Source organism: Nesoenas mayeri, assembly GCF_963082525.1.
Source record: "Nesoenas mayeri genome assembly, chromosome: 11".
NCBI lineage: Eukaryota > Metazoa > Chordata > Aves > Columbiformes > Columbidae > Nesoenas > Nesoenas mayeri.
The window spans coordinates 11,909,894-11,935,091 of NC_137563.1; the positions used below are offsets into that span (position 1 = coordinate 11,909,894).

Here is a 25,198-nt window from a genome sequence, read left to right on the forward strand (position 1 = left end):
TTACACACATTTAACTTTTTTTCAGTGTTGCCTTGCAAAGCAAAATAAATCTGTACGGGAGTATTTAAGTACAGCAGGTTGCTCGTGTTTGGTTTAGAACGTGCTGCTCGCTGTTGAAGTCAGGGCTGGGATTTTTACTCATGGCTGAGACACTCAGTGACCAGAATTTATTAATAGTGTGCAAACTGTTGTGACTTTTTTTTCTGTTCAGTTTATCGTACAGCCTGGGCATGCACTAGACCTGCAGGGTGCAGCTGCATTTCTCCTTTAGCAGTTTTGATTTTTACTTGAGTCTTTTACCCATGTTCTTTCCTTCCCTTTGTATCTAATCTCCCTGCCCCTTTTCTCCACTCTCCCATCCAAAGGTATCTCTGGTTTAAGGCACTGGTTGCTTGGGCCGTCCAGCAGGATTTGCAAAGACAGGTCCCACTGGCACTGTAGGCTTAGCTTTGGGGGAAATCTCCGTTCTCCAATTCCCTATTTAAAAGCAAACAAACAAAAAAAAACCCTAGCAGATTCCGAAAGATAGCTTATAGTAAAAACATCCCTTCAGCCTGAGAAAAATCCTCACTAGAGCAGTATAGTCTATAAACACAGGAAATCTAAAGAGTAGTTTCAAGTTAAACTCATTCCTAGGGAGAACAGTGAGTGTGTCCCCAAGCTTCAGGGAAATAACCCCGCAAAACAAAGTGAAGAGGGTGAACAGCATTGCTAGCTGACGTTTCCAACCCTGCATAGCCTGCAGTTTCCCTTTGTATGTTGTGAGTAGCTTTGTATGTTGTGAGGATATACTGGGTGTGAGATGTCTTCCTCTGCGGGGAGTCTCTCCATCGTAAAGGAGATTCATGGAGAAGCGAACTGGCTTTAATAGCTGGTTTTTAATTGCCCCAATGCATCTGCTCTTCCTTGTCTCTGGGCTCCTGATTGTTTTTCCCTCGTTCTCGCTACCGTCCTTGACTGTTGTTTTGTTTAAGAGGTGAACCAGCTATTTCTCAGCTATCTTGCTTATAATAAACATTTTCCTTATCATGCTGCAAAGAAACTCAGGCTCGGGGCTGTGGCGCAGCTTCCAGGGCACCTGAAGCCGGTGTGGTCAAATAAAACATGTGAGATGTTTGTAGCTCCTCATGGCACAGCCCACGTGTTGTGTTTTCTTGACGGTGGACCTCATGCTCAACTAAGTCGCTACCAGAGTATTCCTGCCATTTTTAACTGGGAAAGCAACTGAGCTGGGAGCAGGAAGATCTGAAAAAGAGCTCTCCACATCTCAGACTCGTCCCTAAAAAGTTTTAGCTGAGGTTCCATCTGTCCCAAAGAGTTAAAGCAATGCCATCTCATGCGTCCTCCGTAATTCTTGTAGATAATGGCATATTTTATTCCTGTAGCTCCTGCGTTTGCTGACCCTGGCCCCGCGGAGTGTTTTATTGCTTGGAGTTGATGCCATGAGGATTTATTGTGCTTTATTTAGCCCAGTGCTGCTTCGTCGCTCCGCTCGCTGCCATCCGAGCCCAGCCGACCGCCGAGCTTCCCGGGCTCGGTGTCAGACCCGCTCCGCTCTCCGTGTGCCGATTGCCGTGGGCTGTGCGCTGGTAATTCCCACATGTACGTCACCCTCCCCGGGGCTCCCCGGCACATCTCCTCTGATTGCTTTCAGGCGTTGTTCGCAAGAGCTATGAAGTTTAGTGTTGCAAAAACGGAGCTGCTTCTGAGTGATTTGGAGTAGAGGTTTTCATCATCTGTGATGGTTTCTCCTGGCGATTGCTTCCTTTCAGTCGTTTCTGTAATTGCGGTATTCGGTTTCCTGTGGATTTTTATACTTCATTTGAGATTCATCCGAAGATGGCATGGTCCCATCTCTAGGAATGTGGCCAGATTGAGACATGAGCTGCCTAAGCTGGCTGCTGAAATTGCAGGCCATATTTTTGTTTCATCCTGAGATGCTGTTCTGAGTTTCCGAGGTGTCTAAGACAGAAGTCTTCCAGTGCCTGTAGCAGCCATATAATTAATGCCCAAGAATATTTTATCGTTATCCCTTTTCTGATCATACTTAATTCCCACAGTAGCTTCTCATGAATACCTGTTTTGGCTATACTTGGGTGATATTTTCATTTCCATATCAACTGTTTACTCCAAATGACATGTGCTAGCATGTATGTGCATGAACAAATGCCGCTCCGTATGGAGGCGGCGAGTGCTGCAAAGCCTGGCGCCCGGTCCTGCTGCATCTGCAGGCGCAGAGCGCGGTGGCCACAGAACAAAAGGAATTTAACGCTTGCAGGGATGTCATGAAACAGGTGCTCAAGGGAGCTGTAAAAGAGAGAGACTTCAAAATTAACAGATCACAGACCTTTACAAGCAGACTAGTGTATCAGTGCTTTTCTCAGAATATCGTTTTACCAAAACATCACTTAGAAGTTGAACAGACTGGCAGGTCATCCTATAGGGAAGCTGGTTCGAAACACAATGAGCTAATTGAACACTAAAAAAACAAAATGGGTATTTTCAGGGAGTTCCAGGCTAAGGCCTCAGTAAAGAGTCTGGGTTTCCCCAGCCCTCTCTTCTCTGTGTGAACAATGTATGCGGATAATACGGATCAAAGAGGAAATTCACTGCTTTGAATCACTGTTTTATTGCATTTTTGTGATTGCAACCACAGGATGCTCCACTGAATTAGAGAAAAAAAAAAACCCAACTTTTTGGGTTTTCACAGGAAGGTTGTGTTGACCTTGGCTAACTGTGCCTATCCTGCTTTCCAGGGCCACCTGTTCATCGTGCAGTACAACGACGGGAACGCCGAGGTGGTGTCCATGTGGGTGTGCAGGATGCTGGAGGAGCGGCGGTCGACCCAGGGGCCGCAGTGAGCTGGGCTGGCTCACAGCAACACACAACAGCCCCGCGCTTCGGACTCTCTGTCTATCTGGATCATGTTTTACTAAAAATATTTTCTAGAAGCAGCAACAAAATCCTTCAGGATATTTGTTGCTGCCTTTTCCCTTACCACCACATTACGGAATCTTCTTCCCGTGTTTCTTTTGTTGCTGAGCAATTTAATGTCCTCAGATTATCTTCAGTTAAACTGTACACAGCCTTAAAGCAAGTATTTTATATCTATATTTTTTGTTATTGAATGTATTGTATATTTCCTGGCTCCAGAGTATTTTTTAACTGTTAGGTTTTTGCTATTGTACGAATGACACACTGAGTGTTCAGAAGATTTCATAAGGTGTTGTTGGCTGTTGTTGAGTGCGGACATCCACAAAATACTGATTTAAAAATTTAAAAAAGGGGAAAAAAAAAAAAATGAAGTATCTGGACTTGTCCATCCTTCAAGGAGGTCTGGGATTGCCCTTCCAGAATAAAAGCATGTCAGGTAGATCAGCATCGCTCTGTCAGATGAGCGGTGGTGCCTCTCTCTGCTCTGGGGCAGAAATAAATATCTCCAGGGTGGGTGTCAGAGGATGGACCAGATTCTGTTCAGTGGTGCCCAGTGACAGGATGAGGGGCAACGGGCACAGACTGAAACACAGGAGATTCCGTCTGAACATGAGGAGAAACTTCTTTAGTTTGAGTGTTCCTGAGCCCTGGAACAGGCTGCCCAGAGCAGGTGTGGAGTCTCCTGTGGAAACATTCAGACCCGCCTGGACACGTTGCTGTGCGATCTGCTCCAGCAGGGGTCGGACTGGATGGTTTCCAGAGGTCACTTCAACCCCAACCAGTCTGTGACTCTGGGGCACTTGCTGCTGTGGCTCAGATTTGCTGGAAGGACCGAGCAGGACAGACAGCAGGACAGGCTGGTGTGTGCAAAGAGCATCCTGCAAATGCTCGGGAACTATGGGCTGGTCTGTAAATGCAGAAAGGCTTTGCTGAGGTGAAAGGGGACGGTGGGGAGTTGGGTTCTGGTGGGAGAGCAGCCAGCACCGCTGGCAGCCCCAGGGCTGAGCACGGTGAAGAAGGGCTGTCTGTGGCAAAAGGGGAGCAGCCGCAGGCACAGGGGTTTGTGAACAGAGGGTGTGAGGTTCCGTGAAGTTTTGTGAGGTTTTATGAGGTTCTGTGAGGTTCTGTTCTACACCAGGAGCTGGGGGTCGCGGCACAGGCTTGCACAGCATCCCACGAGCTTGTTGGGGGCAGAGAGCCAGCAAGGGGGGCCCAGGCCATGCTGTGCCACATGGCCCCACGGCCAGAGAACGGGCTGCAGGGTTTTATTTCTTAGCACAGCAGGTTGTGGCTTGCTAAGAAGCATCTTGCCTTTCTCAGCTCGACCTCCATGGCTTGTTTTCTCACTCCAGAGCTGCTGCACGCGGGTGCAGCTGGGTCAGGCGAAGGCTCCCAGGTTTGCTGTTACTGTAAAGGGAAGAAAGATCGCAGTGTCTCTGCCCAGTGTTTCTTACTCCTGAAATTTCTGTGTGCGTTTTCACAACAGACTGACTCACGTTTAATCAGTCCTTGTGTTAAGATGCTCATTAAAAAAAAACAAACCAAACCAAACAAACAGAAGAGAAGAGGACGGTGAAAGGCAGGGTTGGTGTGTGTGATTCGGGTCGGGGAGGAGGTTGAGGATTTTGTTTGCTTGGTTTTGCAGTAGAAATAAACTTTTGCTAGAAAAAAAAAAAAAAGCTCAGGTAGTTTATTATATACCAGCAGCTTAAAAAAACCATGCGGTGAAAAATTCCTCCTGTAGCACTGCAAATCCGAAATGTTACTTTGGAAGCAGCCTGGAAAAGACTTTCCTTCCTTGGAGGGATCGTTTGTCTTCTTCTGAAGTATAGAGGTTGCAGGCATGAACTTATAGACTGAAGTTTGTCTTAATTGCTCAGATGTCGCAACCTCCCTGGCAGATAACAGTACAATGAATGAGCCAACAGCCCCCATACCTTCAGGTCCTTTTTCTAAAGTGAGACAAATTTCTTCGCTGTGAGCCAACCGGACTATGGGCAGCTCTTCCATTTATTTATCTCTAACAGTTTGCATTAGCCTTCCCTGGCTAAGAAGACTCTCCCTTGGATTTAGTTAAGAAGTCAGTAAAACGAAGGCTTTTCCTCTCGCTTGGAGGTTGGGAGGGGAAGATGTCACCCTGAAAATCTGATGGAAATGTGAAAAATCTCCTGGCTAAGAGGCTGACAGTGTTATAATTCACTGGCATGTGTCTTCATCAGAACACTTGGTCAACCTGGTGATCTTGGGGGAGGTTTGGAGTCTCTTGTCGTCTTTCCTTCCCCAAGTCCTTGGGTTTGGTGCAGCCAGGGGTCTGCTCAGTGACGGCGCTGCCACCCCGCGCCGCTCCCAGCAGGGGGTTAACGCTGTTTTGGGGGCGATTATAGCTGGATGGGAGAATGGAGCAAGTGGGTTGGGGAAAACTTGGCTCACCTTCAGCACGGCCAGCTTTGCCATTACCCCCAGTGCTGAGTGGCGGCATGGTTGGGTCTCCCCGAACTGTCCCCTCCTGCCTTGGAGATGGCGGCTCTGAGGCGGTGGATCCCTATGGGAGGTCTGGACCCCACAGCCCAGGCTGCATTGCTGCATGGGGGCTCCTGGGGTCCCCCCAGCACAGCACCTCGCTCTCCCCTTCCAACCTACATTCTGGCCCCGCTTTGTACCTGTCTGTGCAAACCCCCGGTGCCCACAGAGCCCAATTCAAGCAATTCAGCCTAATTCTCAGCAACACCCACCAGCACCAAGGGATGAAAGTAAGAGGAAGTGGGGGAAGGGAATAAAATCAGACTGGGATCTGGGCAGATTTGGTTCTGCTGGGTGCCCCCGCCCCCAGCAGGTCTGCACCAAACCTGGGCTCCTCTCCCTTCAGCAAGTGTGGACCCTGTGTATGTGCAGGCTAGGGTGAGACAGGGCACCCAGTGTGGTGCAGGGTCCCCCCCAAACCCAACTGAAGGGGTCCCCTAGGTGCAGCCCTGCAAGGGAGACGACAAAGTGGGGTCTGACAGTGTTAGTTCGGGCCAAGGAAACGTCCCTGTGCGCAGGGGCTGGCTGCACGCAGAGTTGACTTTGAGATGGCAGAGACATGTGAAACGTGCCAGCACAAGCCCAGCCGCTGGCTCTGCCACCAGCCTCACCTGTAACGTCATCCCGGCCCCTAAACCTGCTCCGGGGATGGGAATGGAGCAGGCAGGGAGATTTTCCAGCTGCCAGGCAGGGCTGGAAGCACCAGGTGCTGCAAAGGGGCTTGGTGGTGCTGCTCTCCATGCTGCACTGAGCCAGGGCTGCCTGGGAACATTGTCACTCTCTCTTTCCTGCTGGGATTTTTTGGAGCCTGAATCAGGGCATCTCTTGTTTGAAAAACTTGCAAAAAATGCAGCAATGTTATTCCCTACAGCTGAGTTCTGCTCAGAAGGTGGCATGGGGAGGTGCATGACAAACACACAAATCCAGCCCTAGATACTATCAGAGGACTGAGAGACCCCCTCATCTCCCCCAGTCCCACTCCTCATCCCCCCAGCTCATTCAGGGACTCCACCAGCAGCCCCACACCTGTCTCAGCTCTGGAACCTCAGTCACGGTGGTACTACAGACCCAGCCTCCTACAGGCACATGTACACGGGAGCCCGCAGGCTCTGGGAGAAACTGAGTACATCCCATCTGTGCCAGAACTTCCCGTATTTTCAGCTTTTCCCTGCCCATGGTCCTTGCCAGGCAAAGCTCATCCTGTGAGATGAGCCTGGGGTAGTTTGCCCTTAAACGCAGCAGAGAACTAGCAAATATTCTGTTTCTTGTATCCCATGGCCAAATGCATCCTCCTGCCAGCTTTCCAAAGGCAAAGTGACAATCTTTGTTTTCCTAATAACAGCCTGAAAAGCTGCATGTGCATGTGTGTGCGTCTGTCTGCACGTGTATGTCTGGCAAAGAAACCAGAAATGGGGAATTGCAGCGGGCTGCAGCTTCAAGAGCTGCGAAGGGTCCCCGACCCGTGCTCTCCCCGGGGTTAGTGTCTGTGGAGCAGGGACAGCAGTGGCCAGCGATGGGCTAACGTTAATAACCGAGCAATCACTAGAAACAGCTCTTAGGAGAATTGTTTGATCCCTTTGACATCTGAGAGCATCAGCAAACCAGAGGATTTGATCTGAGAGTGACGTATGTGTTCTCCTGCCTCACAGAGCTCTGTGGTCCTGCAGGGAAATTTACCTAGAGGCATCAATGGCAAACGGTCGGACCGCAGGGACACACCGCCTCTGTGACACGGGGTGTGTGAGCAACCTCTGAAGCAAAACCTGGGAATTTGGGTCTTAGCTGGAAAAAAAATCCTTATTTGTGGAAGGAGCAAAATCCACTGATGGAGAGCAAAGGCTGTGGAGGCTCCCGGGCAGAAGCCACTGTCTGGTGACAGAGATTTCGGCTGCAGATGGGGGTGATGCCACCAGGGCAGACACTGGGCTCAGTTGGCTGGCTGGCTCTGTGTCCCCTCTGCCCAGCGCTGCCTACAGGCAGGACAGCCCAGGGGGCCATCGGTGTCCAGCCCCACAGGAGCTGCACCTGAGACTCCCCCCGGGGAGCTGCAGCCTTGGCTGGTGAGGAAGAGGAGGGAGGAGGCAGATCAAGGACTGCAAGAGCTGAAACGCCCCAGGGTCTCTGCTCTGGGGGGGCTCCCCACAGTGCAGGGGTCCAGGGCACACGAAAACACCCTTGGCCTCTTTGGGCAGTGAATTGGAGCAGCAAATCCTTCTCCCCTGCAGGGGTTTGAAGCCGGTGGCCCCCATGCTGCTCCCTGCAAAGGGCTCCGAGGCTGCTCAGCCTCTTGGGGACAAAGCATCTTCATGCAGAGGCTCTTCCTCCTGCTCCTGCTCAGATGTGTGACCAGCAGAGATAAACATGTAAGAGACCTGACAGCACCCCCAGGAGTCCTCGCTTAGCTGCCATGAGCCAAGTTAAACACATCACAGGTGACCCCAGCCCTTGGAGAGCTGCAGAAGAACCAGCTCTGGCCTCAGCATCTCCAGAGGGTTCTCAGGAGACCCTCTTCAGCCATGCAATGTTATTTGTGTGTGACTCTGGCCCTGCACAGCCCAGTCCCTGCTGTCCTGGGGCTGCCCTGGGCAGGAACCAGCCCAAGCCCCAAATGCTCTGTGCGGAAAATGTCCCTGGGGTGGGAGCCAGGCCCTGGGGAGCAGAGGGACTCTCCAGCAGGGAGGGGGGGCTGGGGCCCAGTACATGATGGTGAGGTCTTGAGGTATAGCAGTTATTTTAGGGTAAACCATCTTCAGCTTTCCCTGGGGGAGCCCTCTGGAGGGAGGAGGGAACGGTGGCCTCATCCTGCTCCCCTAACTCACCAGTATTGCACCAGTGGGCTGCCTGGCCTTGGCTAATAGGGGAAAAAAAAAAAAATTCTAACTATATTAAAGTCTTTTGGTCACATAGAATAAAAAGAAGATTGTGCTTTAAGAAAATAAAAACTCAGAGGTCTGAGCCTTTCCCTGCAGGAAGCTGCAGCTGGAGCTGCACTGACCCGAGGCTGCTTTACCTTCAGGAAAGGGTATGGCCGTAAACTACAAGTGTGCACTAAGGACAGGATTTATAGATTGAGCCTTAGCGGCTACTGGCGCGGCTGCTGCTTTGCCGGTACCCCACTGCGGCTGCTCTCGCCGTCGAGTCCTGCAGTGAAAGTTCAAGGTTTATAAGTAGCCGGTCAGGCCGGGAGATGTTTAATAGCAAGTGGATGTCTGGGGCTTTTACAGGCAGGAGGAGGAAAACTTCTCAGCAGCTGAGACAAAGCTGCTGGATGCTGAGAGCAGCCCTGTCCTGGAGGGCCGTGGTGCCTGGCACGGCCTGGCAGGGCGAAGGCAGCGTTAATTCCTGCCCTCGGCTCATCCTGCTCCATCTCCACAAAGACACTGGTTTAACCTAATCAATAAAGTCATGTCTATTGATCGTGTATGTTGTGTTCCTGCATAGCCACATCGCCCGGCAGCTGCTCCAGCCAAGGGAAATTGGGCAGATTCAGAGCCAGGGGGAAGGTGAGGGGTGGGTTTGGGTGGCTGGAAGGGTGAGGGACAGCACTGTCATGGAGGGAGATTGGGACTTGGGAGACACGGGACAACGAGGTGACAGCAGTTGGGGGGATTGGACAGTGGGAGACCTGGCGAACATCAAGTGGGTGCATGTTGGGAAGGGCCGGGGCACATGCTGGGGGGACCGAGGGGGCGCTGGAGGGGCAGAGTGGGATTGATGCACAGAAGGTGCGGAGTGGAAGAACTGGGGTGCACAGCGGCAGTGTATCGGGGTGGGGGACAGGTGTGCACTTGGGGCACTTGGAAAGGGTTCCGGGCCACACCGAGAGGGCCCCGCGGGTGTCCCGATCCGCCTCCCCGCGCCGTGTCGCTGCCCGTCCCTGCCCGCCCTCCGCAGGTGCGGAGTGTGCCTGGCCTGCAGAGAGTCACCGCCCGCTCCCTTTGTCAATGTCCAGTAATTAAAATGTCACCGTTTAATTTTCAGGCCTCTCGGAGCAATCTTTTCCTAATAAAGAGTCTAATCGAAACGCTCCTTCCCCCGCCTCCCCGGGAAGGGCCGCGGAAGAGGCTGTAAAGGCGCAGAGCCGCTGCAGATCGATAGAGAGAAGCCCGGATTGATCGGCCTCTAAAATTAAATTTATTGGGGTCATGGTTTTATATGGTGCTGATACAACTGTTAAATGGGGAACATTCATTTCCAATAGGAGGCGTTTATTAAACTTCCACTGAATTAGACCGCCGTGATTTATGTGGCAATCTCGGCACAGCCCTCCAGGAGAGAGGGGCCTTTCGCGCCCGTCCCCGCGTGATTATTTATTTATACACCCGTGACGCGGCTCCCTAAGTTTTAACCTAAATTATCCACCAGCCTCGCCTGCCAGCGGCACCGGCCCGGGGCAGGGCGGTCCCGCCGGGGTTCACCGCCCTGTCCGCCGCCTCCCGGGCAGCCGGGGGGTCCCAGCGCGCCCCTCCGGGCACCTTCCGCGGACGCGCAACCCGACCGGTTCGGCGTCCGCCGGGGGGGCGCCCGGGGCGGCGGCGGCGCCCGCAAACGTCCCGGCTCTCGCGTGCGGCGATCGTTGAGCGTTAATTAGAAATTCATTACAATTAAAAGCCGCGCGCACACGCCTTAATTACATCTGATTTTTAATTCCGAATCCGTGTTTACACAGTAAGCGAGACGTACCTCCTGATTATCCCCAATACTCTTTATACTGTACTAATTATGTAAATTAAACCTAATTAACTGACAAAAACTGCAGTCAATTCAACTGTTAAAAGATACGGTGGCTGCGAGGAGCGGGGCGCCGGCGGGGAGAGAGAGCGGCCGGAGCGGCGGGGCCGGAGCGGGTCCCTGCCCTGAGGCTTCCCCGCTGCCGCTCCGCCGTCGGGGTGAGCCGTGAGCCGGCTCCGCCGCTCCGCAGGAGCTCTGCGGGTACCGAGGAAGCCGTAGGGCCCGGGGAGGGGCACGGTGCAGGAAGCCGGGGCAGAGCCGCATCCTCCCGGAGCCCCCATCGACGTGCCACGGCAGGAGCGGCCCCGGGAATGGAGGGTGGCGGCTCGGTCGGCATCACCGCCGCCCGCTCCCGGTTCCGCAGCCACTGCGGGTATTTAACGCGTGTGATCACCCGAAATTCAGCTGCTAAAGGGGCAGCGGGGCTTGGCCCCAGCACGGGCGCGTCTCACCGCGCTCCTGCGTCCGCCCAGCTGGAGGATGGAGAGGGTGGACGAAGGTTAAATAATTAAAAGGAGAGGAATAATTACCGGCTCGGGTTGCGATCATTGCGGGAAGGCCGCGCCGCAAGGCCCGGCCGGCAGCACCCGGTCCGTGTCCCCACGACGGGACGTCCCAGGGGAAAACTGAGGCCACTTTCCCGCGTGGGAGCGTGGACCGAGGCCGATTCAACCGCGGCGGCCCAGGGAACGCGGAGGGGATCGGTGGCTCCGCACCTGCGTTTCGCTCTGAGCCGGCTCCGCCGCATCCTCCCGGTGCCGCTGGTAACGGCGGGGAAAGGGGGGAACATACAAAAGTGATAGCTGGGGGCGATCCGCGCTGTTATTAACTTCTGTTTGATCAGTGTAATTGCGCCGATCGCGGCCGGACGCGATGATTAATTACAGTTTAATTAACGTGGCCGCGACGAGCGCTGCATGCGGGAACCCGACTAGGGCAGGGACGCGACTACGGGCCCCCGCCACACCGGCAGGACCGGCGGCCACCGGAGAGGGGGGTCCCCGCCGGTCCTGCCGGAGTGGAGTGGGCCCCCATGGGGAACGAAAAAACACGGGCGCTTCCCCCCCGAGCTCACCTCCCGGCGATTTCGTTGCCGCCCAGGTGTCCCCACCTCAACCCCGGTGACGCTCCCGCGCCCGCGCCCCGCCGGCGGAACGCGCATCCCGGAGGAGAGGGGATGCGCAGTAGCAGCGCAACCCCGATTTCGATGGGGCGCCTCCACAACCTCCCCCCGGTCTCCTCTTTTCGTTGTCGCCCGTTCCCTGCGCAAACTTTCAACGAGCATCGCTCCCCCCGGGGATGCCCTCGCGGCGGGAGGTGGGGAGGGGTGGGGCACGGAAAGACGCTGAGCAGTGCGGAGCGCCGCGCAGGTGCGGCCCGGGGCTGATCCCCGCTCTTACCTCGGGCAGCCCGGGCGGGTCCCCGCTCGGTGGCGGCCCCCCACACCCTCCCCCGCCCCGTTCAGCCGTGCCTTAAAGCCGCGCCGTGATTGACTGGAGCGCATCGGTGATTGACGGCCGCGGGGTCCCGGAGGCAGTTAATGTAAATATGCTGGTGCTAAGTGGGTGTGTCTTCCCGTTATTTTAGCTGTCACCGGATCAATGTGCAGCGTCTCCAAGTACGGATCCGGATCCTCCCTCGGTGGCGCGGCTGGTCACTCGCTCTTGTTGCATCTCGCCCGGGCGGACGCGGCGGAGGCGGCAGCGGCGGGGCGGGCGGCGGCCCCGAGGCGTCGGTGAAGGGCGCACCGCTGCCCGCCCGCCCCGCGCCCCGGAGGCTGCCCACGGTAAAGGACTCAGTGGGGACGGGCCCCGCGGCTGATGGCGGCCCCGGCGCCGGGCTGCGGCCCCTAGCCCCGAGGAGAGCCTGCACGTCCAGCCGGGCTCCGCGGAGCGGTAAGTGTCGCGGGCCGCGGATCGAGGGGATGGGGAGCGTGGGGGGAGATCAGGGCGCGTTTTCGGGAGGCGCTCCCCGTTATTTCGTGTAATTACCGGGGAAGCGGCTTACCGCCGTGAGCCCTTCCCGCTAAGCCAATTTGCCTGGCTCGCTGCTGCCCTTCTGCTGCTACGTGCTACGGGTCCTGCCCGCCTCGGCCCCTAATCCGCCCGCTCCTAATCGCCTGCCGGAGACACGACAAAGGGGCTCCCGGCCAGCCGCACCCGTCGCCCCGCTCCGCCCGCCAGCGGGCACCGAGCGGCAAGTTTCTGCTCGTCCGGCCCGGCTCTGGGCTCGGTTCCCGCCGGCCCCGCCGCTGCGGGACGCGCCGTTCGCTTCCTCCGGCGCGTTTCGTTGCAGCCCTCCCGGGGCTGGCCGCAACGGGCGACCCGGCACGGCTCGGCGAGCCAGCACAAAGACAAGGGACGCCGGCACAGCTCGGGGACCCAGGGCGGGGAGCTGCTCCCCTCCCGGGACGCCCTTGCACCGGCCGCCCGCTGCCACCCGGCTCTCGGGGCCGCTCGGCCGCGGGTCCGCGCCCGGCGGCGGATGCGGCGGAGCTCGGTACCGGCGGCCGCGGCGCGGAGGATGCGCTACGGCTCCGCCAGACCTCTCCGGCCGACCTGTCCTGGGCGGGGAGGGTCCTGTGTTTGCACCCAGGGGCCTCCGGGCCGGGGCCGGCAGCACCGAGCGGGGCCAGCCGTGCGGCGGAGCCGGGCTCCGGCAGCGGCGGGGCAGCGGCGGGCAGCCGCGGCGTGGCCCCGGGAGCGCTTCTAACCTGCGCCTTTCCCCGATTTTGTTTTGCAGGGGCGCTTTGAAGGGGAATGGAGGCGATCGCCAGTCAGATGGGAAATGGGAGAGATGCAAGCTCCTCCCCAAATTCAAAGCAAGAGCTGCAGCCGTACCAGGGCTCCAATACCCTCAAGCCCAATCAAGTGGGTGAGACCTCTCTGTACGGCGTGCCCATCGTGTCCCTGGTCATCGACGGGCAGGAGCGGCTGTGCCTGGCGCAGATCTCCAACACGCTGCTCAAGAACTACAGCTACAATGAGATCCACAACCGGCGGGTGGCCCTGGGCATCACCTGCGTGCAGTGCACGCCAGTGCAGCTGGAGATCCTGCGGCGGGCCGGGGCCATGCCCATCTCCTCCCGCCGCTGCGGCATGATCACCAAGCGGGAGGCGGAGCGGCTCTGCAAGTCCTTCCTGGGCGAGCACAAGCCGCCCAAGCTGCCCGAGAACTTCGCCTTCGACGTGGTGCACGAGTGCGCCTGGGGCTCTCGGGGCAGCTTCATCCCGGCCCGTTACAACAGCTCCCGCGCCAAGTGCATCAAGTGCAGCTACTGCAGCATGTACTTCTCCCCCAACAAGTTCATCTTCCACTCCCACCGCACCCCGGACTCCAAGTACACCCAGCCCGACGCCGCCAACTTCAACTCCTGGCGCCGTCACCTCAAGCTCAGCGACAAGACGGCCACGGAGGAGCTGTCGCACGCTTGGGAGGATGTCAAGGCCATGTTCAACGGCGGCACCCGCAAGCGGACCTTCTCCTTGCAAGGGGCGGCCGGTGGCGGGCCCGGTGCCGGTTCCCCGGCCGCCAAGGCCGCGTTGCACCCGCCGCCGCCCGCCGGCCCCGAGCTGGCCCCGGCGCACAAGAGCCTGCGCTGCAGCGGGCAGGAGCCGGCGGGCGATCGCGGGGCGCTGGGGCTGCCGGCGGCGCACGGCGGGGCGGCGGGCGCGCACGGCGGGGCGGGCGCGGTGCGCAGCTACCCGGTGATCCCTGTGCCCAGCAAGGGCTTCGGGATGCTGCAGAAGCTGCCGCCGCCGCTCTTCCCCCACCCCTACGGCTTCCCCGCCGCCGCTTTCGGACTCTGCCCCAAAAAACAGGAGGACGCGCTGGGCGGCGCAGGAGGCGGTGAGGCGGGTAAGGGCGGCGCACTGCCCCCCGGCATGTTTTGGGGACCTCCGCACCCCCACCCGCACCAACCGGCCCAGCCACCCCACCAGCCCGGAGCCGCCAAGGACACCGGCGTCTACCCTTCCTTCCCCGTCTTCTGGCCGGCCGCCGGCAGCCTGCCCGTGCCGCCCTACCCGGCTCAGAGCCAGGCCAAGGCGGCGGCCACGGCCGTGGTGGTGGCAGCGGCTGCGGCGGCGGCAGCGGCGGCGGCCGAACCGCCGGGTCTGTCGGGCCGGCATGGCGAGTTGGAGGGCTCGGAGCCGTCGGGCAGCGGGAGGAGCAGCGCTACCCCCCAGGAGGGAGCCGGGGCGGAGGGCGAGCGCTGCCCTAGCGCGTTGTCGCGGGCGGCAGGTGAGGAGGAGCGCTCCGGAGACGAGGCGCTGCTCCCACCGCTGCCCCTGCCCAGGAAGGGCAGCTACCTCTCCGCCTTCCGCCCGGTGGTGAAAGACGCCGAGAGCATCGCCAAGCTCTACGGCACCCGGGAGGCGTACGGCGGAGCGGGCCCCCGTGGGCCCGGCTACCTCTCCCCGGACTTCCTCAGCGAGGGCAGCTCTAGCTACCGTTCGCTCTCGCCCGGGGGGGACACGGCCGAGGAGCCCGAGGTGGATGTAGAGTCCAACCGCTTCCCGGAGGACGAGGAGGAGGACACCGTCGCTGCCACCGCCCACCCCGAGGGACGGGAGCCCCCGCCGCCCCGGCTGCTGGCCGGTACCGAGGACCCACCGCCGCCCGCCGGGGCCAACGGGCCAGAGGAGAAAGCGGGCGATCTGGCGGCGGAGGAGGGCTGCCAACAGCCCGATCGCAGTCCCGAGCGGAGCAGCAGCAGTGGCGGCTACGAGGTGCGGGCCTGGGGGAGATGTGCACCCGAGGGTCCCTGCGGGGCCGACTCCGGGTCCCAGCCGCCTCCCTGACTCGTTCTTTTGTAGGTGTACGCGCCGGAGAGGGGGGAGCACCTGCAGCCTCTGAAGACCGCCGCCTCCCTGGGAGCCCCGGCCGCGTATCTGTGCACCCCAGAGGCTAAGGGTAAATCGGGCTGGGGGCCCAGGGGGTGGGAGGCCAGTGTATATCGAGGCAGCGACCCCAGGCGCTGCCCCAGCCTGGCTGCTCAGTCCCGGGGGCGCAACGAGGCAGCCGCTTTCGTTTGGGGAATTTGGGGAGAAAAATAAGAGCAAACGGTTTTCGTATGCGGAAGGGGCCAAGCCCCCCCACCCGGGCCCGGGGCTGCCGCCGTCGGACGGGGCCGGTGCAGTGGGGATGGGCTGACGAAGCCGCACACGGCCTGGTGGGACAAAGCTACTTTCCAATAGCAAAGCGATTAGGATGTCCGCTAAGAAGGTTTTAACAAGGGCTTTGTCCGTAATTATGTAATTAAGGATATATCAGGACCATACTTTCATTGCTTATGGTTGAAAATCGGTTTATTAACTTTAAGAGCAAGATAAAGAAGACAATCACTCCGCGGCAGAGGATTTAGAGACCAGAAAATCCTATCAGGACCAAAGGAATGTCTCGCATCCCAGCCCTGTAAATACCGACAGAGGTAAGCGCCGCTCCGCGCTCCGCCGCAGCCCCTCCGCGGGGCGACGCGCGGTCCCTGCGAGGAGCGATGTGCGGTCCGCGGAGTCCCGAGCGGTGGGGCTGACGGGGCTTTGTCCCCCCGCAGGGGAGGACGGTCTCGGCATGGATACTGCCGGGACGCAGCTGGTGGAAAAAGACATCGAAAATTTGGCCCGAGGTGAGGAGGGGGCGCGTCCCGCGCCGGGACGGGGGCGGCGGGGGTCGGGACCCCGCCGGGACGGGGCAGGCGAGCCTGTGGGGACCCCCCGGCCTCTCCCCGCGGCTCGAGGTATTTGTGTTTTCTACAGGAGTGATTAACTCCTGTGATTAATGTAACGTAATGCGATTAGCGCCGCGCTGAGCCGCCTCCATATGGAAAAGTGCGGGGTTCCCTCACCCCACTATGTATTTTTAAACAGATGAGTTACAAAAACTGGTCCTGGAGCAAATGGAATTGAGGAAAAAGCTGGAAAGGGACTTCCAGAGCCTGAAAGGTACAGGCGATCCCCCCCATTGCCCCGGCCGGGGAGCGGGCCCCGCACCGGGGACTGGGGCTGACCTTCCTGCTCCCCCAGATAACTTCCAGGACCAGATGAAGCGGGAACTGGCGTATAGAGAGGAGATGGTGCAGCAGCTCCAGATCGTTCGAGGTACAGCCCAGCCAGCCGCGGCCGGCCGGCGATTATTAATTTTATTTTGTATCTCAATTTTATCTCTCTTTTATTTATTTTTTTAGCACAAAAACCCCCCAAACAAACAAAAGCAAACGATATCTTTTGGCGAACCCCACTTAGCCTGGGGATTTCGAGCCGCCCCGCAAACGGGTGCGAGGCATCATTACATGGGAGCGAATGAGCCTTCCGTCTCGCAGCAATTTCCACTCGGGCTAAATTAAAAACCGAGGGGTAAAATTACCTGGGAAGCGATGCCCTCCTTTACGCACATCCCGCACCCCCTCCATCTTACGCACAACTTATCCCCCTCCTCCCCTTGCCCTGCGGACGAACGCGGTGCCCTTGACCCCAGCGCATCCCTGACGGGGATCCCGTGTCCCCCTCATGCCAGGCGCGTTGTGATGCCTTCCCCCCTTTTCCAGATACTCTGTGCAACGAGCTGGACCAGGAGAGGAAAGCGCGCTACGCCATCCAGCAGAAGTTGAAAGGTACCGGGGCAGGACGCGAGGGGGGCACAGGGGCCGACACCTCCCCACTCCCCCGCGTGGGGCGTCCCGGGGAGCCGGGAGGTGACGGCTCCTTCGCTTTACAGAGGCCCACGACGCGCTGCATCATTTCTCCTGCAAAATGCTGACCCCGCGGCACTGCACGGGGAACTGCTCCTTCAAACCGCCGCTGCTGCCCCAGTGACCCCCCCCGGACACCCGCCTTCTCCCGAAGCCATGCGGGCAGAGCCCACACAAGCCATTTCCACGAGGAGACACTTGTACATAGAGGACTTGGAACCCGGCTTTCCTCGGACTGGTGATAAAGCGGGGAGCGGCCCCGAGCCGGCCAGAGGGGGAACCGGGCCCCCCCTGCAATCCCCCGCTCCGCCTCCCCCTCCCTCCCTGTGTGTCCGCTTCTTCAACCTTTGTCCAGACTGGAAACAAAAGTGGCTATGTGCAATGGATATAAATGTACTGTGATTCTCTTGGTACAGTATTTGTTGGATTTTTATTTATTTATGATGTATATTTATTTCCTCCCCTTCTCCCCCTCGCCTCGGGCCCCTTCCTCCCTTGCCCCCCCCACCCCGTAAATTTATGGATGTAACAGCACTTTAACGGGCGGTCCGCGACTCCGGAGGCAAAACAACGCTCGCCCGCTCTGGGGAGAGACCCCTCTGTACGTGATTTTGGTTCTTTAATAAAAACCGACTTTAAGAAGCCGCTTGATGCATGGAGGTGTCCCCGGGGGGCGAGGTCCTCCCCCAGGCCCGGCCGACACGGAGTCTCTTAGCTGGGGTGTGGGGGTCTGCCCGCTCCCCACTAAGTTCCCTTTTCCGCCCCCTATCTCCTCCGCGCCGCAGCCGGGAGCTCATTAATGCCCATTTATATGCTCGTTTCACACATGAAAGTATTACATTAATGAGCTCTGAGAGCGGGTGTGGAGGTGCTCGCACACCTATTAGCCCTAAATACCTGTTTTCAGCCCAGAATTAACTTAGCGCGACATTTCAACGGGTTGCGGGGCTGAGACCGGGGTGGGGGGGATGCACCTTGCACCGGGGTCCTGAGGCTCACCGGCGAGAGAGGGGACACACACACACACCGCACCGCCTGTCCCACGACGCACGGGGGCTGCGAGGACCGGAACGAGGGGATGCACCTCGCACCGCAGCGGGGCTGCGGGTACCAGGATGCGGGAGCGGCGGGGAGGCTGAGCTGCCCGCGGGGTTCCGGCCGTGTGAGCCATCCCCGGGAGTTCCGCAGAGCGGATCTGTCGTAATTATTTTCTGAGACTCATTAGGCGGAGGAACAGCCGTTCCGCGGCCTCGGTCGCCACCGCGTGGGTACAGTCGGGGGTGCAGCCCCGCCTCCGGTGCTCCGGCCCGGTGTCCTTCCCCGCCGCCCGCCCGTGGGCCCGGTCTGGCGGCACCTCCCGGGGCTGCTGTTTTGCAAAGGACCGGGTCCTCTTGCAGGGCCGCATCCTGCCAGCACAGTCCGTGTCCGCCCAGCAGCTCTTCCAGCCGGTGGGCAGCCCTGCTCTGAGCTGGGGTCGGGCCAGGGGTCTCCCATCTAATCCCCCTGTTAGTCTTTGATCAAACCCCGTGGGTTTTATTAGGCATTATCCCCCTCAGCAGCTCAGCATGACTTTTCTCCAAGGCAGGGATGGCGCACTGAGTCCCTGACCCTGGGATCAGCTGTGCTGGAGTGGGAGTATCATCCTCCATCACCTGTGGGTGATGAAGACCAGCCGAGCCAGGCCTGGGACAGGTGGATGTGGTTGGCTGGTCTCCTGGGCTTTCCTCATTTCTTAGAGCATCAGGTAAGGCATTTATGGCTTGTTTAGGGACAAACATAATTCTTTGGTATGTGAGCTGGAGAAGGTGTCTGTAGGTATGTGACCCTGAGTAGGAGCAGTGGAGCTGGGGTTGCTGGTGGCATCTCTCATACAGGTTAGTCTACAGGAAGGGGGATAATCTTGCTGGGATATGTGGGTCAGAGGTGAATAAAAAGGTAGAGTCAAGATCTGCAAGCTGAGAGGTGGGTGGCTTGTGTGAATTTAATAGTTGTGTCTCTTTGGAGCTTGTAGTGGAGGAGCTGAATCACTTTCCTTGCACACTTTCCTCTGCATCTCTCCAGCTGCAGGTGGCACAGGGTCACCCTGTGGAGAGCCACAGAGGAGTTGTCCTGGGTCCTTGTCCAAGGGGAAACTCGCGTCACGCTGCTGGTACTGCTGCATCTCCAGGGGCTCTCGCTCCTGTCCTCAGCCCCTTGTCAGGACCCACAGGCAGACTCTGGTGTGTGTTGTGTTCCTAGGTCCCGTGTGCTGGTCTGTCTGAGCTGTGCTCCCCCGGCACCTTGTCCAGCATCTGCTGCGCTCACCTGCCTGAGCACACCGTGAGTGGCAACACAGCTTACCAGCATGGGTGCAAAAATGAGCTATTATGTTGTATTAATATTTTCACACTACTTAGCTCTCATTAAAATGTACTTTGCTGAATTTAATATGCGACTTCAAATGACACAACGTATTAAGTGCTTAATATACTAGAAATTATGAAACTATTATAGTCTAAGTAATATGAAATAATTAGAGTGAATTAAACTTCACCAGCAGAATGAGAGAAAGGCTTCAAATTTTTTCTCCTTTTTTTTTGTTTGTGGTTTGGGGTTTTTGTTGGTCTTAAAATAGTTGAATGCAGTAATAGCCCACAAAAATAAACAGCCAGAGTTAGGATTTTTAAACAATTAAAGCAGGAAAAAAGCCTGGAGTGTCTGTGTTGGAGCCTGTGATGAATTCTGAACCAGGGAAGCAGAAGGTCTGCTTGCTGCAGCTGATGGAGTTGTTCTTTCAGGCCAGTGGCAGAGCAGCTCCGAGGAGCTGATCACCCGACCTCCAGCCTTGCCAAGGCTTCTCCCCATATGCTCTTTTCCTCTTGTACACCAGGCTGGTTATTTGGAGGCGAGCAGACGTGATGCCTCCCGGTGACAGAGCAGTGTCTGCTCTGGGTTTCGCTGCCTCTGAGCTGAATGTCCCCTTTGTAGAGCAGCTCCCCTCTCAACCAGGGGTGCAAACACCAGAGACTCAACCCCCATTAACATTGCAGCGACTGGATGGAGCCTGGCCTCTCATTTTGAGAAGTGCTTTGAGCCACTGCACTGAAGTTGAGGTTGAATTGCTGATGCTTTTCTTGCAAGAAGGGGCTCACCCTGCAGCGTGGGTGGACACGGGACCTGTGGATGCTCTCCCATGGGTCTGCAGCAGTGATGCAAAGTGTGTGATCCATCATCTGCCAGGTTTAGACAGAATATTTGGTATTTGCATTGGGCCGTGTGGGACTGCACCAGGCTCTGAGCGTGGTGGGGACCTGTTCAATGGATGTGCCACAGACCCCAGTGCTCTGCCGTTGACCCCATGTGAAGTGGGGCCGGCTCAGATGCGGGTTGTCTCTCCAGCGACAGCGTGGCTGAACTCGGAGGACGCCAGGAGATGGCGTTTCCAGCACCGCTCCTTGCCGGAGTTTGTCTGGTTTTGAACGGAGGTTCTGTGCAACTTCTATAGAAACTACCCAAGTTAACCCTTGGGAAAGCAAATCTGAGCCTGTGTGTGTGTAAGGCAGAGGATCCTGGGCCATGGACCCTGTGCGAGATGGACCTGCAGCGGTGACACTGTCAGGTCCCTCCTGATGCAGCAGCTTTGGGAGCAAAACAAGAAACTGTCTCTTATTGTCCACATGGGTTTTAGGGTGATGGGTGTTGCTGCTATGATGTGGGATACTGGCTGTCAGTGAGTGACAATGTGCCTGCACAATATTCTGCTGAATGTTCTGAATGTTCAGCAGGTGGGTGTCAGCCCTGTCTGTGCAGGGCTGGGGTGCCATGAATGGGGGTCAGTCCTAAGGTGCTCATGTGTCCCTCACAGTTTTGCTGACACCCACAACCCAGGAGAGAAGGGAAAAAGCATCTTTCCCATGAAATCCTGGTGTCAAGAGAAAGCCAGGCTGAACTGGAGGTCACAGATGTTCTGGGGGCTGGGTCAGTGGTACCATTGCAGGTAATCAAAGATGCTCTGTCCCAAAGTGAAGGCAGACTCTTCTTTAATAAATGCATAAGGCTCTCACCAAATTTATGGAATGGTATCAGAGAAGTTGTGCTGTACTCGAGTGAACACTAGAAAGGCTAACACTTGGGTTAAAAGTGAGGAAAACGGTCCTTAATTTGCCTCCTTGAGGTTTATTTAGGTTCCACCAACTGTATCATCAAAAGACACATTTGCTTGGAAAGTCTAATCATTAAGTACAAAGAACTTGCCAGCAAGCACCTGAAAAAGTGTTAACTATTTTTTTATGTCCCTTTGATTTCAAAGGACTGTTTGCTGTTGGTGACAGGGAAGAAAAAATAATTGCCTGATCAATCTTTTTGAAAATGACTTGTCCAGTCTTGGACTAGGATGGCATGTTTTATGGAAGATGTGTTTGTAAGACTCATCTGACTTTGAGTGTGCTCTTTCAGTGCTGTTTTATGACTACAGTAAGCATCATCTCAGACTGTGGGCTGGTGTGTACTGTGCAGAGACACAGGGAAAGCATATTCCCCTGTCCCATGACCAGCAGGTCCCATCAGTTTGGAAGGGACCTGTGGAAGGTCCAGCCCCTGCTCCAAGCAGGGCCACCTATATCAGGTTACTCAGGGCTGTGTTCAGCAGAGACTTGAATATCTGAAGGAGCTCCATGGGTTAGTGCCAGTACTGGGTTAACGGTTAGATCCGATGATCTTGAGGGTCTCTTCCAACCAAACTGATTCCATGGTTCTAGCTCTCCACAACCAGTGCTTGACCTCCCTCATGAAAAAATTAAGCCATTTTTTTTTCCTGTTATCTACTCAGAATGTCTCATGTTGCCCATTGCCTCTTGCTGTGCTCCTCTGAGAAGAGGCAGGTTTTGTCTCCTCTGCACCACTTTGGGGATTTCATATCCAGGGGCAGGAGTTGGACTCGATGATCCTTGTGGGTCCCTTCCAACTTGGGACATTCTATGATTCTGTGATCCCATTTTGGATTTGCAGACAGCGGTGAGACCTCGCCTCTGCTCTGTCCCATCATCCAGGTGGCTAATAAGGATGATATCAATCCTGAGGGATGGCACTGCCCGTCAGCTGCCACTTGGACTTTGTACCTCCGAAATGGTGTGGCAGCCTGGCCAGTTTTCCTACTAGTCCATTTACCCAGCTGGTATCTCACCAGTTTAGCCGTGAGGATTATGTGTGAGGCCATGCCAAAGCCTAAAGTCAAGGCAAAGAAACCCCCCTGCTTTCCCTTTGTGCAGAGCCAGCCCTTCATCCCAGGGGGCATCCAGGAATGGTTTGTCCCTGGGGAGCCTGCACTGGCCATCATCTCACCCTGCTCAGGAACGCCTCCCAGCAGGATTTGTTCCATCAGGTTCCTGAGGTGATGCTGCTGAGATCAGCTGTTCTGTACCATTCCAGATCCTCCCTCTCACCCAGGCTGAAGTTGGAGCTCATATTTGCTTTTTCCCAGTCATTGGCGTCACTGTGATCTTTAGGAGATGATGGAGAGTGGCTCCACAGTGACACTGGCTGGTCCCTTGGGACCCACAGATGTCTGTTTGTCCAGGTGGCTGAAGTGGACCAGAAACACAAGGTTGTGACTGAAATGCGCCGTGAGCTGTTGGCTGCCTTGGCCTCACCTTAGGAAACTCGAAAAGCTCTTTCTTAGGGGAAAAATCTTGGCTATTTTGGGATCTGGATGGCTGCAAGGGGCTGGGGACAAGGTGTGTGTCTGGTCCTTGCCTGGCTGGAGCTTCATCCCACCTTCATCCTCAGTGTTTTGTGTAAATCAGTTTAATTTGTGCAATTAAGAGTATGGCTGGTGTCCTTTGGGTTTAGTTTGAGTATGTTGGGGACAAGTGTGAACAGGACAGCAAGGAGCTGTATGTAAACAGGCCAGATTGTCCACATGCAGGGAAGTGTGGGTTTAATTAAATCGATGGAGGTTTGGATGCAAACAAGACTTTCTGCTCTGTGTGGATGAGAGAAAGGCATACGGCAGGGTAGCTCTGCCTTGCTTACAAAATCATTTATTTTCATGTAACAAAGTGAACCCTGATTTTTCTTGGAAACTTAAAACATATTTTCCTTATTTATCTATTTATTTATTTATTTTTTAAGCTGAAAATTCTTTCCTTTGATCTCCTTTCTGACTCTTAATGAAGTTGTGGGATCTGACTTCCCACGTCGCGCCTGTTGTTTTCGCTCTGCTCCGCTGCTTGACCGCGGCGGAGCCGGCGAGCGGGGCGAACTCTCCTCTCCCGAGGATTTCACACCTCCCAGCACCATCCCCACTTCAAAGCGCTACAAACACCAAAGGCCCGCATCTGCCTGTGCCAGGGCCAGGCTTTCATTGAAGTCCGTGAGAGCTGAACATGCACATTCAAAGGTATAATTTGACACTAACGAATTAATTCTCACTATTTTTCCATGAAGGAATTAAGTTGCTATTGCCACAGTGCAGGTGGATTAACTGGGAGGGGGTGGCGGGGGTGTTGGAGAAGAGAGGTTTTTCAGTCCATCGTATGTTGGAGGCAGTGATGGGATGATGGGTCCCCAAGAACCTCGCTCCAGCAGTCTGGCTGCCCAGAGCCACGTGTCTCACATTGCAATTAAACTAATTGGTAGTGTGGGAAGGGAGCAGTGGACCCAATGTGTGTAGAGCTGGAGGAGTGCTGGTCCCACTTTGCTCCTCAGCAGGTGCCCTACAGAGGGTGTTGAAGTCCCTGAGACCCGCTTGTCCGTGTCCCCAGCATGTCTTAGTGGTGGGTTCCTCATGCCAAACCCATCCCAAATTGTCACCGGTGATCTCTGAGTGGCTGTGCCAGCTGGGAGGACATGGCCATGGGTGGGCAGTGCTGCAGAAGCTCTTGCACCCAAGGGAAAGCCCTTTTGGGAGAGGGAACGCCTTTTTGGGAAGCCTTTGCTCCTGCTCGTGCTACCCCAGCTCTGAAATAAAGAGCAGCCTTCAGCTGCTAGCACTGTTAATATCACCTTTCACAAGTACTACGCTCGCAAAGGCACCTGCCAAGTATCACACATTTTAATTTGCTCTTTTCCCATGCATTCCTGGATTGATGGCTTGGTTCAGTCTGGTTGCTGCTCACTGTATAGATGTAAAGCTCCCTCCAGAGGGTCACTCCACGCCATAAGCTTTGTGGTTTCCCTCGAGGAAGCTGATGTGCTATTCCCTGAAAAGTATCCACCTAAAGAGGGGGTTTTATATTGGATTTTTTTTTTCAGAAATTTGAGCTTTGAAAGCTGGCAAGGAGATTTGTCTATCTAGTGATCGTATCTAACAGGCTTCCGTTAGATGTGTTATTCTCCTTTCTCTGCGTGCCTTTAAATGCTTAGTTGTTTTCAGGTAGTATGGATTTGGGAACATATTAGTTGTGTAAAAATGGAGGGGAAAAAAAGAACAACTTAGAGAAAATGCATTTTCAGGGATGCCTGCACCAGGTTGAGAAGTACTTTTGCAGTTACTTGCCATCTGTAGCAACTTGTCCAAAGCAAACATTACCAGTCGGGCCAGGTTTGGCTGCATAATTGCCATAAACCATTGCAAGGGCATCCAGAAGAGCACAGCCCTGGAACTACTTCTAGGATTAGGTCCTACTCCCTTGAAAAATAAACCTTGGCAAAAGCTCAGTTCTCCCTAATAAAAATTCCATTTTCACAGCTCTAATCAAGTTTTCCAGAGCTGCGGTCCAAATTAGAAACTGCATGCAAAATATCTGACCCAGGAGAACAAGATGGAGCTTTTCATTTAAAGCAGCACCAGGCTGGAAATTTCCAAAGTTCTCAGTGGTTAATCTATGGCAAAACTGTGGAGAATGTCCCAATAAACCCATTTCTTCCACAGCAAAGCTTCATTAGACCTAAAGTCCTGGTCCCTGTTCACAGGTGGAAGAGTCTCCTTTGGAGGATTCTTCTAGAAACAGAATCTCTGTTCACAGAATTGCAGATATTTCTGGCTTGATTTAATGGGTAAATATTAATTATTACTTTTTTTAACTAGGGAAGGAAGTGGGGAAAAGGAGCAATGGAGCTGAAGCCACTTTGAGTTGGCATCTGGAGCAGCAGTGGGTTCTGTGCTGAACCCTGCCTGCTTGGATGGCACCCCAAGTCTGCAAACCTCTTTGAGATCCTCCAAAATTGTTCCATGAGTGGCCTTTGCAGAAGATGCTGTGGTTTCCCTCGGATCCCCCCTGGGAGGCGTTAGGACATTGTTGGGGTGCGATGGGTGGTGACTGCATGGTCCAACTCTCCAGTCCCCCAAATATACAGTGTATTTCTGCACTCATGAGAGGGAGATTGCAGAAATACAGGGCTGTCCCC

General features: G+C 55.8%; 2 protein-coding genes across 3 annotated transcripts in view; both read left to right on the top strand.

Annotated features, from left to right (window-relative positions):
* The window catches only part of MAP2K5 (mitogen-activated protein kinase kinase 5), a gene marked incomplete at its 5' end in the record, with an annotated part of 125,655 nt that extends 122,773 nt beyond the window's left edge, over window positions 1–2,882 (top strand). For both annotated transcript variants that reach the window (XM_080351354.1, XM_080351355.1), the window contains one exon: window positions 2,757–2,882. In XM_080351354.1, the coding sequence (XP_080207480.1) occupies window positions 2,757–2,861 (105 nt within the window). In that variant the 3' untranslated portion in view covers window positions 2,862–2,882. The remainder of the gene's footprint in view (window positions 1–2,756) is intronic.
* A 10,062-nt stretch (window positions 2,883–12,944) lies between these two features.
* Window positions 12,945–16,997, top strand: SKOR1 (SKI family transcriptional corepressor 1; the record flags this gene model as incomplete). Its single annotated transcript, XM_080351552.1, has 8 exons — window positions 12,945–14,915; window positions 15,003–15,099; window positions 15,509–15,616; window positions 15,740–15,811; window positions 16,053–16,127; window positions 16,209–16,283; window positions 16,730–16,795; window positions 16,900–16,997. 8 exons carry the CDS (start codon window positions 12,945–12,947, stop codon window positions 16,995–16,997), a joined length of 2,562 nt encoding a protein of 853 aa, XP_080207678.1.
* Between the last annotated feature and the right edge of the window lie 8,201 nt (window positions 16,998–25,198).